At 40.3% G+C, this 13,201-nt stretch overlaps 1 protein-coding gene across 1 annotated transcript in view; it reads left to right on the forward strand.

Moving 5' to 3' along the window:
* The window catches only part of SLC26A3 (solute carrier family 26 member 3), a 30,021-nt gene extending 17,293 nt beyond the window's left edge, over nt 1–12,728 (forward strand). Inside the window, exons 12-19 of the mRNA XM_070754696.1 lie at nt 614–720; nt 1,825–1,894; nt 2,631–2,723; nt 3,627–3,722; nt 6,222–6,455; nt 8,377–8,431; nt 9,764–9,912; nt 12,645–12,728. Coding sequence (XP_070610797.1) covers nt 614–720; nt 1,825–1,894; nt 2,631–2,723; nt 3,627–3,722; nt 6,222–6,455; nt 8,377–8,431; nt 9,764–9,912; nt 12,645–12,728 — 888 coding nt within the window. The remainder of the gene's footprint in view (nt 1–613; nt 721–1,824; nt 1,895–2,630; nt 2,724–3,626; nt 3,723–6,221; nt 6,456–8,376; nt 8,432–9,763; nt 9,913–12,644) is intronic.
* Nucleotides 12,729–13,201: the final 473 nt, after the last annotated feature.

The raw sequence follows: 13,201 nt of genomic DNA on the forward strand, positions 1-13,201 counted from the left end.
AGATAGATAGATAGATAATAGATAGATAGATAAATAAATAGATAGATAGATAGATAATAGATAGATAGATAGATAATAGATAGATAGATAGATAGATAATAGATAGATAGATAGATAATAGATAGATAGATAGATAGATAGATAGATAGATAGATAGATAGATAGATAGATAGATAGATAGATAGATAGATAGATAGATAGATAGATAGATAGATAGATAGATAGATAGATAGATAGATAGATAGATAGATAGATAGATAATAGATAGATAGATAGATAGATAGATAGATAGATAGATAGACAGACAGACAGACAGACAGACAGACAGACAGACAGACAGACAGATAGATAGATAGATAGATAGATTGTCTGCCTGCCCACTCAAAAACCTACTATGTCTCCATGTCAAACATTGGACATTGTTTATCAGCAATAATATTTACCACCAAAATATAAATGTTGTAAAAATGTCAAAAGGGCTTCAGGCGTAGCTGCCCCTACCTCGTTTTGAGGAGGGTCCAAAATGCCTTGCTGAGAATTCTCTCCTTTTTGCTTCTAGTGACATCTGCCAATGGCATCTCCTTTGATATTTACTTTTTGTTCTTGCTGTTAGATTGTCTGGATTGTTTCTTTCCTGGCTGCCTTTCTACTGGGATTGGATCTTGGTTTAGCCGCCGGCCTTGGATTTGAGCTCCTGACGGTTGTATTCCGGGTTCAGTTGTAAGTAAATGCGCATTTCATTGCTCGGCTCAGCTTCCTAAAGCGGATTAAAGATATCAAGTCATTTCGGATGGAGTAAAATCATTTATCAATCAAGTTATGGTCCCCCCCCTTTTTTTGGTCACAAATACATTGGGGGAAATATGCAGAGCAATATACCTGCCATATATTTGTGCTTGGATTTCCAAGGAAGCATCCTTCATGGTGCTACCAAGTGGTACCAAGCCTGCCCTCTTAGGTACTTGGTACAGGTTATCCTCATGTAATGAGCGGTTGCTTAGCAACCATGACAGATTCCCCGCAAAAGTACTTAGATTAAAAGAGTAGAGTAGAGTAGAGTAGGGTAGGGTAGGGTAGGGTAGGGGTGGGGGTGGGGTGAGGGTAGGGTAGGGTAGGGTAGGGTAGAGTAGAGTAAGAATGGAACAGAGCAGAATAGAACAAAATATGGAATGAATAGAAAGTAGAGTAGAATAAAATAGAATAGAGTAGAGTAGAGTGTAGAGTAGAGAGTAGAGTAGAGTAAGAATGGAACAGAGCAGAATAGAACAAAATATGGAATGAATAGAAAGTAGAGTGAATAGAACAAAATATGGAATGAATAGAAAGTAGAGTAGAATAAAATAGAATAGAGTAGAGTAGAGTGTAGAGTAGAGAGTAGAGTAGAGTAGAGTAAGAATGGAACAGAGCAGAATAGAACAAAATATGGAATGAATAGAAAGTAGTAAAATAGAGTAGAGTGTAGAGTATAGAGGTAGAGTAGAGTAAGAATGGAACAGAGCAGAATAGAACAAAATATGGAATGAATAGAAAGTAGAGTAGAATAAAATAGAATAGAGTAGAGTGTAGAGTAGAGAGTAGAGTAGAATGGAATGGAATGGAATGGAATGGAATGGAATGGAATAGAATAGAATAGAATAGAATAGAATAGAATAATTTATTGGCCAAGTGTGACTGGACACAAAAGGAATTTCTCTTTGGTGCAGATGCTCTCAGTGTTAAGATATAACTGAGGTATAATAGAGATATAAGCAAAGGTTCACATTGCGGGAATAACATTTGGTCCCTTTTATTCTGCATTAATCAGCTTTCTTCTTCCTTTTTCAGTCCAAAATGCACACTTTTGGCTAACGTTGGAAGGAACGACATCTACAGAAACAGGAAAGACTACTCAGACGTAAGAATTGGATATTTTGTTGGGAGTCATTTAAGATGGGTGTTGTGGTGGGTCTAGAGGTGGAGCTCTCGCCTCACAATCAGGAGGCTGTGAGTTCGATTCTAGGTAGAGGGCAGTGAAGAACCGCTTGTCTTCGGCGTTACTATTGAGCCCTCAGAGGCCATCGGGGGCACGCAGGTGTCCGGCGGGTGCCCGGCGGTTGCCCCTGGCGGTGGGAGATTTGGCTTCCGCGCATGCGCAGCAAGTGCGCAAGTGAGATTTTGGCAAGTTTTGCTGATATTTTTGCTTTTGCGCATGCGCAGAAGCAAAAAATTATAGAAAACTGCCGAAATCTCACTGGCGTAAGCATTCTCACATGAGATTTCACTTGCTGCGCATGCGCAGAGGCCAAATCTCATGCAGGGGCATGCACATGTACATCGGGGGACACACAGCTGTGTGCGCATCCCGGAATTTCCCACCTGACAACACCAGCTACTGCCCCCCAGTGGTAGAAGGTGATATTTCACTCTGCGGCCACAAGGAGAAAGTATCTGCTGAATGGAACTCCCCATTGGCGACAGGGAAGGGCAATGGGCCAGTAAACATTCAGCTCTATTTGTTTGCCCCGACTTCACTCTGCAAAGGGATTACGGGGTCATTTAAACGACATGAAAAAGAAACGGGAGAAGTTTAGCGTGTCCGGTTTTGGGCAGCGGAGTGCCAGACAATTAACAGGGGATATTTTGCTGCCTAGATCTATGAGCCAGAAGGAGTGAAGATTTTCAGGTGCCCGTCTCCGATCTTCTTTGCCAATGTTGATTTCTTCAAGGAAAAATTGACTGCTGCGGTAAGCATTTCGTAAGGCAGAATCTTAACAGGAATGAATTCCCACCAAAAAAAATTAAACGATAGATAGGTAGGTAGGTAGGTAGGTAGGTAGGTAGGTAGGTAGACAGACAGACAGACAGACAGATGATGGATGGATGGATGGATGGATGATAAAATAGAAAGTAAGGAAGGAAGGAAGGAAAGAAGGAAGGAAGGAATATAAATAGATAGCTTTACTGTAAGTAGATTGATAGATAAGAGAGAGAGGATATAGAAATAATAATAATAATAATAATAATAATAATAATAATAATAATAATTTATTAGATTTGTATGCCGCCCCTCTCCGAGGACTCGGAGCGGCTCCAAGATATATAGGTAGGGATAGCTAATAGATAGATAGAGATAGATAGATAGATAGATAGATAGATAGATAGAGATAGATAGATAGATAGATGATAGCTTTACTACAAGTAGGTTGCTAGATAAGAGAGAGAGGATATAGAGAGATAAATAAGTAGGGATAGCGGATAGACATAGATAGATAGATAGATAGATAGATAGATAGATAGATAGATAGATAGATAGATAGATAGATAGATAGATAGAGTGAGAGAGAGAGTGAGAGTGAGAGAGTGAGAGAGTGAGAGAGGTGAGAGAGTGAGATAGAGAGATGGAGAGGAGGGTGTCTTTTAGGCCTCACAAACATTTGTACTCACTTAAATACTGCCTCACTAACAACAGAACGTTGGGGCTCAATTATGATTGTACCTTGAGGACTACCAGCACAATTTAACATAGACCCGGAGTCTATTTTAAATAAAGGCAGTGTTCTCTACTCGAAAAGAAACTGAAAACATACTCAGATGATTTTAAAAAATAATAATCAAACCTCCGCTAAAGCAATTATTCCATATTTCAGGTTGGTTTTAAACCGTTGAGAGTGTTACAGAAACGCAACAAAGCTCTGAGGAAAATGAAGAAGATGTTAAGTAAAGGAGAGCTTCAAGAAACGCCGGTAAGAAGCCTTCATTATTTAAATGGCAGCAGGAAAATTATCTCCGATCTCTCGTTTTATTTACTTTACTTTACTTTACTTTACTTTACTTTACTTTACTTTACTTTACTTTACTTTACTTTACTTTACTTTACTTTACTTTACTTTACTTTACTTTACTTTACTTTACTTTACTTTACTTTACTTTACTTTACTTTACTTTACTTTACTTTACTTTACTTTACTTTACTTTACTTTTATTATTTTATTTTATTTATTTTATTTTATTTTATTTTATTTTTTTTACTTTACTTTACTTTATTATTTTATTTTATTTTATTATGTTTTGTTTTGTTTTGTTTTACTTTATTTTATTATTTATTTTTATTTAATAATTTTATCTATTTTTTCTATTTTACCTATTTTTTCTGTTTTATTTATTTTATTTGTTTTTTAAATTTCTGTGCATGTGTAGCATGCAATATTTCAAACCAATGCACGCACGAGAGTAAGATTTTGGCTTTTTTGGCTGATATTTTTTTTGTTTCCACATAGGCGGAGAAGCAAAAAAATGGAGAAAATCATCAAAATCTCACTTTCACAGGCGTCCTCTCGTGAGATTTCACTTGCTGCTCATGTGCAGAAGCCAAATTTCTGCACATGTGTAGCAAGCGAAATCTCATGAGAGGACGCACACGAGAGCGAGATTTTGGCAATTTTCACTGATATTTTTGTTTCCGTACATGCGCAGAAGCAAAAAATCAGAGAAAATCACCAAAATCTTGCTCTCACACACGCTCTCGTGTGAGATTTCACGTGCTGCGCATGCACAGAAGCTAAGTCTCACACGGGGGTGCATTGGTGCCCGTATTTTCCTTACAGGAATGGAGCACCTGATCACACAGTGGCTGCTGGCCACCACTGCTTGTATTGTACTCCAAAGCAAACGGCAGCCAATGCAGCTCTCGCAGGAAAGGTGATGCATCTAGAATAGAAATATAATAGAATAGAATAGAATAGAATAGAATAGAATAGAATTTTTATTGGCCAAGTATGATTGGACACACAAGGAATTTGTCTTGGTGCATATGCTCTCAGCGTACATAAAATAAAATATACATTTGTTAAGAATCATGTGGTATGACACTTAATGATTGTCATAGGGGTCAAATAAGCAATGAAGAAGCAATATTAATAAAAATCTTAGGATACAAGCCACAAGTTACAGTCATACAGTCAACATGGGAGGAAATGGGTGAAAGGAATGATGAGAAAAACTAGTAGAATAGAAGTGCAGATTTAGTAGAAAGTCTGACAGTGTTGAGGGAATTATTTGTTTAGTAGAGTGATGGCGTTTGGGAGAAAACTGTTCTTGTGTCTAGTTGTCTAGACCAGCGTTTCCCAACCAGTGTGCCGCGGCACACTAGTGTGCCGCGAGACACGGTCAGGTGTGCCACAAAGCTCCTTTTTCCCGCCTTCCTTCTTTGGGGCCCAGCAGGAGAGCGCCGGAAATAGCGGCATCGGGCAGTAGCCGGGGGACAGTTGCGAGTGGGAGCTCCAGGTCAGAGGCACCGGCACCGGCAGCGCCCCACCCAGCTGGAGCTTCCCTGGCATCAGTGGCAAGTGTCCTTTGGAGCCCGGCGGGAGGGCACTGGCAGTGGGAGCGGGAGGGTGCCGGCTGCAGTGGCCCCAGGCAGTCGCGGGGAGATGGCGGCGGCAAGAGGGAGCTCCAGGGTGTAGGCACCGACGGTGGCGGTTGGACGTGCTGCAAGAGAGGCAGAGAGAGAAAGAGAGACAGAGAAAGAGAGAGACAGAGAAAGAGAGATAACAAGAGAGAGAGAGAGAAAGAAAGAGATAGCAAGAGAGAGAGAGAAAGAGAGAGAGAGAGAAAGAGAGAGAGATAGCAAGAGAGGAAGAGAAAGAGAGAGATAGCAAGAGACAGTGAAAGAGAGAGAGAGAGAGCAAGAGAGAGATAGCAAGAGAGACAGAAAGAGAGAGAGAGCAAGGGAGAGAGAAAGACATAGAGGGAGGGAAGGAGGGAGAGAGAAAGAGAGCAAAAAAGAGAGGAAGAAAGAAAAAAGGGTTGGAGAGAGAAAGAAGGGAAGGAAGGAAGAGAGAGAAAGAGGGAGGGAGAAATAGAGCGAAAGGGAGGAAGAGAGAGATTTTTTTTGTCCAAACTTTTCTTTAGCCGCCCCCCCCCATCCCGTCCCCCCGTTCAGTGTTCCCCAGGATTTTGAAAATATGAATAATGTGCCGCAGCTCAAAAAAGGTTGGGAAACACTGGTCTAGACCACCAGGGTATGCACAAAACTATGCGAGCCGCTACATTATGCACCAACTGGAGCTTCCAGATGCTCTCCAAGGGCAGCCCCATATAGAGTGCATTACATGCATTCTCTATGTACAAGGAAGCAACTTACCTTAAATTTCAGAACTGTTCAAGGTCGAATGTTCCGATTTCTCTTTTCAGGGTTAAGAAGCATTACAAATATTGGCCTTCTCTCTTTCTTTTTCGTTCAGAAAGGTTTTCTCTGTACGGTCACTGGTGCGACCGATTCGGAAGAAGAGCTGGACAACAACATGATCGAAGAACTGAACCAACCCATCAACACCAAGGATTTTCCAATCCGGGTCGACTGGAACGCAAGCCTGCCTCCCAGCATCAAAGTTCCTAGAATTGACATTCATAGCGTCATTCTTGATTTTTCGGCTGTATCGTTTCTTGACGTTTCAGCCATGAGGATCGTCGGAGAGGTAAAATTATTTCCTACATAATATATACAGACTTTGTGGCAGGTGAATAGCGTAAAGATTAGATTAGATTTATTGGATTTATATGCTGCCCTTCTCCGCAGACTCGGGGCGGCTCACAACAATGGTAAAAATAATAATAATAATAATAATAATAATAATAATAATAATAATAATAATAATTTATTAGATTTGTATGCCGCCCCTCTCTGAAGACTCGGGGCGGCTCACAACAACGATAAAAACAATATTATGCTGGCACAAATCTAATATTAAGAAAAAAACTAAAAACCCTATCATAATTAAAAACCAAACAGCACATACATACCAAACATAAATTATAATAAGCCTGGGGGAAAGGTGTCTCAAATCCCCCATGCCTGGCGGTATAGGTAGGTCTTAAGTAGTTTACGGAAGACAAGGAAGGTGGGAGCAGTTCTAATCTCCGGGGGGAGTTGATTCCAGAGGGCCGGGGCCGCCACAGAGAAGGCTCTTCCCCTGGGTCCCGCCAGATGACATTGTTTAGTCGACGGGACCTGGAGAAGGCCAACTCTGTGGGACCTTATCGGCCGCTGGGATTCGTGCGGTAGCAGGCGGTTCCGGAGGTAATCTGGTCCAATGCCATGTAGGGCTTTAAAGGTCATGACCAACACTTTGAATTGTGACCGGAAACTGATCGGCAGCCAATGCAGGCCACGGAGTGTTGTAGACACGTGAGCGAATCTGGGAAAAAATAGTACATAGTAACAAATCTAATATTTAGAAATCTAAATTACAGTTTTAGATTAAAAAGTCCAAAAAACGAAACCCCAGTATATAAAAAACAATCACACAATCAAATCATACACAAAAACTACATGGGCAAGGGGGAGATGTTTCCATTCCCCCATGCCTGATGGCAGAGGTGGGTTTTAAGGAGTTTACGAAAGGCAAAGAGGGTGGGGGCAATCTTAATCTCCGGGGGAGCTGGTTCCAGAGAGTCGGAGCCACCACAGAGAAGGCTCTTCCCCTGGGTCCCGCCAGACGACATTGTTTAGTCGGTGGGACCCGGAGAAGGCCAATTCTGTGGGACTTAACCGGTCGCTGGGATTCGTGCGGCAGAAGGCGGTTCCGGAGATATCCTGGTCCGATGCCATGAAGGGCTTTATAGGTCATAACCAACACTTTGAATTGTGACCAGAAACTGATCGGCAGCCAATGCAGACTGCGGAGTGTTGGAGTAACATGGGCATACTTAGAGAAGCCCGTGATTACTCTCGCAGCTGTATTCTGCACGATCTATAAGTCAATGACTCCCTATAAGTCAATGACTCCCTATAAGTCAATGTCTGGGGAGGGCGAAAAAGGCTTCCCCCCTTAGAGGCCCTGAGGAGGCTGGAAATGGCCCACTTCCTGATTTCTGGTGGGCCCAGTAGGACCATTTTATGCCCTCCTCAGGCTCTGGAGGCTTCCCTAGAACCTGGGGAGAGTGAAAAGGTCCCCCTGGTCCCCCAGAAGCCAAAAACGCCCTCCCAGAGCCAGAAATCAGCTAAGCGAGGGCTACAGCTCACATGCCAGCAGATATGGCTTCCGAACACTCTCCAAAGGTAGCCCCATGGGACTCTATCTCAGGAATGTCGATAAAGAATGAGTTTCTGGAGTTTCATTCATGTATGCTTGATTTTGAATAAAGAGTGAGTTTTTATTAATAAATGATTTCGGAGATTGGAATTTGCCGTGGGCCCATGAATCAGAACACTATGAAACTCCAAATCCTTCGTTTTCCTCCTTAGAAGGTTATTTCTTGAAGTTATTACATTCTGAGTTATTATTATTATTTATTAGAATGATATAGTTATGATGGCAAGTTATTATCATCTTTTAAATTATTGTATACGCCTTTGTCTGCCTAGAGTTAACGATCACCCGTTCCTCTTTTTAACAGACATTGAGAGAATTTATCCGGGTTGATGTTGAAGTCTATATTGCGGGCGCCTACGGTAAGGCTCTTTCTGATTGGCTCTGTGACCACTGTATAAATGCCCGTGTGAGTGATCCGTGGCTTAGAGGTGGAGCTCTCGCCTCACAATCAGGAGGCTGTGAGTTCAAACCTACGTAGAGGCAGATATTCAGTGATGCGCTGCCAAAAATTTTATTGCCACACTGTGGGCATGGCTTATTTTGTGGGTGTGGTTTGCTGGTCATGTGACCGGGTGGGAGTGGCTTGACAATCATGTGACTGGAAGCGGTTTAAAGGTAATGTGACTGGGTGGAAGTCGCTTAGCGACCAAGATAAATTTTCAAACAAGTGCTTGGACTCTTTTTCACTTGATTGAGTCACCAAAAGGACAAATGACAGACAGCATTATTGGTTGAGGAGCACATTAACGTCTTAAGGTTTTGTACTGAACCCACAAGGTTCAGTATGATAAAAGATTAGGCAAGTAGCTCAATTTTCTTCAATTGCTATAAAAGTTTATTTCTAGATAATGATTAAAATGATTGGGTAGAAACATACTACTATTTAATTATTTCCTATTTTAAAAGTAATTAATTTATTATTATTATTATTATTATTATTATTATTATTATTATTATCATCATCATCACGGAAACATAGAAGACTGACGGCAGAAAAAGACCTCATGGTCCATCTAGTCTGCCCTTATACTGTTTCCTGTATTTTATCTTAGGATGGATCTATGTTTATCCCAGGCATGTTTAAATTCGGTTCCTGTGGATTTACCAACCACATTTGCTAGATGTTTGTTCAAAGCATCTACGACTTTCAGTCAAATAATATTTTCTCATGTTGCTTCTGATCTTTCCCCCAACTAACCTCAGATTGGCCCCCCATAATAATAATAATAATAATAATAATAATAATAATAATAATAATAATAATGATAGTGATAGTGATAGTGATAGTGATAGTGATAGTGATAGTGATAGTAATAATAATAATAATAATAATAATAATAATAATAATAATAATAATTTGTTAGATTTGTATGCCGCCCCTCTCTGAAGACTCGGGGCAGCTCACACAACAATCATAAAACAGTGTGACAATGTAAACAAATCTAATATTAAAAAAGCATCTAAAAACCCATCGTTTAAAAACCATGCAACGCACGCATATCATACATAAAACTATAAAAGCCTGGGGGAGATGTCTCAATTGTTCTTGTGTTCCCTTTCCTATTAAAAACAAGTGTATGTTTAAGAATTAGCTGCTTGTAATTCTGATTTTTCTCTCGCTCCCTCTTCCACCTTTTTTCCCGCTCCCCTTCCCTACACCCCCAATTTACACATACACACACCCATAAAAGAGGGTCTCCTGGAGAAGCTACAGCGGTGTGGATTTTTCGACGAGGAAATTAAGCCATCCATATTTTTCCTGACCATTCACGACGCACTTTTATATATATTGATGAAGAAAGAGGGGATAATCCGCTCATCGAAATTCAAAGCCATTGCGGTAAGACTCTATATTTATTCGTATATACACTGCTCAAAAAAAATAAAGGGAACATTTAAACAACACAATATAACTCCAAGTAAATCAAACTTCTGTGAAATCAAACCACCCACTTAGGAAGCAACACTGATTGACAATCAATTTCAGATGCTGTTGTGCACATTCAACTTTGTACAGAACAAAATATTCAGTGAGAATATTTCATTCATTCAGATCTAGGATGTGTTAATTGAGTGTTCCCTTTATTTTTTTGAGCAGTATAGTATATTTGGGGTGCTTACTAATAGTAAATAGATAGGGAAATTGCATTTCTTTGAGGCAAGGAGAGGCCAGGCACCCTAACCCAAACCCTTGACATGAGTGACGATGAGTGGGATGTGTTATTTGAATGTTTCCTTTATTTTCTTTTGAGCAGTGTATAAAACAGCATATTAAATGTAGTATACAGTGTTCCCTCGATTTTCACGGGGGATGCGTTCCGAGACTGCCCGCGAAAGTCGAATTTCCGCGAAGTAGAGATGCGGAAGTAAATACACTATTTTTGGCTATGAACAGTATCACAAGCCTTCCCTTAACACTTTAAACCCCTAAATTACCACTTCCCATTCCCTTAGCAACAATTTAGATTATTACTCACCATGTTTATTTATTAAAGTTTATTAAAAAAAAATATTTATTAAAGACAGACGAAAGTTTGGCGATGACATATGACATCATCGGGCGGAAAAAACCATGGCATAGGGAAAAAACCCACGAAGTATTTTTTAATTAATATTTTTGAAAAACCGTGGTATAGACTTTTCGCAAAGTTTGAACCCGCGAAAATCAAGGGAACACTGTAAATGGATAGAAAAAAGGAAAACAGGCCTATAACAAAAATGTGTATATTAGAGTATAGGTATAGATATGAAATTTTACAACATATGAATAAGAAGAAATTAGTTGGATGTTAACTTACTGGAAAAATAGCTGAAATCTATGTTTGTATTTTTCTTGATAGGTTTTTGAATGTTATTTTTTTTTAATGTATAAAACTTAATAAAAATTATTTTAATATAAAGCAGCATTTAAAACCATGCATCTTGGGAATGCAAAAATGCAAAAACATCATTTGAGGATGACTGGAACCTTTTGCAACCAAGAATGATCCCAAGGATAAGAACATGTTGAGCCACGGTCTAAAACCCTGACAATTAAAAAGCATTTAACTAAAAACCGATCGTAATCCATCATGAACTATTTTAAGTGAAGGGCTACCTGTCGGGTTTTTTCTGGATCCAATTCACGTTTCACACAGGGGTGGCATTCACTTACTTTCTCTACCAGTTCACAAATGTGAGCGCAGAGCACTGAAAGGCTGCAAAAAAAATGTATTACCACACTGTGGGCGTGGCTTATTTTGTGGGTGTGGTTTGTCAGCCATGTGACCATGTGGGAGTGGCTTGATGATCATGTGACCGGGAGGTAGCTTAAAGGTCATGTGACTGGCTTAAAGGTGGCCAACTTGACGTCACTCTCATCAAGGGTTTGGGTTAGGGTACCTGGCCTCTCCTCGCCTCAAAGAGATGCAATTTCCCTATTTATTCATTCATTCATTCATTAGATTTGTATGCCGCCCCTCTCCGTAGATTCGGGGCGGCTAACAACAGTAATAAACAGCATGTAACAAATCTAATGTTTGAAATAATTAAAAAACCCTTATTAAAACCAAACATACAAACATACCATGCATAAATTGTATAGGCCTAGGGTTAAAAGGGTAGTTCAGTTCCCCCAAGCCTGACGACAGAGGTGGGTTTTAAGGAGCTTACGAAAGGCAAGGAGGGTGGGGGCAATTCTGATCTCCGGGGGGAGCTGGTTCCAGAGGGTCGGGGCCACCACAGAGAAGGCTTTTCCCCTGGGTCCCGCCAGACGACATTGTTTAGTTGACGGGACCCGAAGAAGACCGACTCTGTGGGACCTAACCGGTCGCTGGGATTCGTGCAGCAGAAGGTGGACCCGGATGTATTCTGGTCCGATGCCATGAAGGGCTTTATAGGTCATAACTAACACTTTGAATTGTGATCAGAAACTGAACGGCAACCTATTTACTATTACTGAACATCCAAAATATACTATTTAATTCTATGTATATATGCTATGTGTGTACATACATATTACACACAGGCACACAAAAATATACATTATCTACTATATAAACACACACACATGCACACATAGCTCTTCTAAAATTAAACACATTTAATCTCATTTACTGCAATCGGAAAAACATTCCCAGAGCCCAGAAGGGGAAAAAAAGAAAAACAATTTTTTTTCTATCGGTTCTGTGTACATGACCAAAATTTTTGCCCTGGTTCTGTGTACCTGATCGTACCCATAGTAGCCCATCACTGGTACAGAGTCTCGAAAACGTGAATAAATGGGACATCATTACATCTGGGTAGGTGGGCGGGGTCTCTCCACAATCGCCGATAGCGTTTTGCCCGAACCAGATAGAACTAGATGAATACCACCTCTGGTTTCACCCTTTTTTTTTCATGTGGTTGCCATCTAAAACATTTTCAACCGTAAATTTATGGACCCCCTTGGACCAAGGACTTCATGTAACGTAAGTCAGTAAACATCGGTAGTCCAGCTGAGATCACCGTAGGATTCATTAGCTATAAATCAGCAGAAGTTTTTTTTCCTTTTAAATCAAAAGAGCTAATGGCAGAACTTTTATTCCATTACAGGATCATCAAAACAACAATCACTTTATAATTAACACAAGCGGAGGATTGCGCAACCGAGACCCGACGGTAAGGCTCTCTACTTGAATCATGTTGAATGTTGAATCATGTTGAATCATCATGGAGGACAGAAGGAAAAGGGGGGACATGATCGAAACATTTAAATATGTGAAAGGGTTAAATAAGGTCCAGGAGGGAAGTGTTTTTAATAGGAAAGTGAACACAAGAACAAGGGGACACAATCTGAAGTTAGTTGGGGGAAAGATCAAAAGCAACATGAGAAAATATTATTTGACTGAAAGAGTAGTAGATCCTTGGAACAAACTTCCAGCAGACGTGGTAGATAAATCCAAAGCAACTGAATTTAAACATGCCTGGGATAAACATAGATCCATCCTAAGATAAAATACAGGAAATAGTATAAGAACAGACTAGATGGACCATGAGGTCTTTTTCTGCCGTCAGTCTTCTATGTTTCTATGTTTCTATCATCATCACCGAGCTTCCAATTGGTCTCCTTTCTGAAGCCTGGTCAGCAATGGTGGGTTCCTACGGTGTGA

This window comes from Erythrolamprus reginae, chromosome 6, assembly GCF_031021105.1.
Source record: "Erythrolamprus reginae isolate rEryReg1 chromosome 6, rEryReg1.hap1, whole genome shotgun sequence".
Taxonomy (NCBI): Eukaryota; Metazoa; Chordata; class Lepidosauria; order Squamata; family Dipsadidae; genus Erythrolamprus; species Erythrolamprus reginae.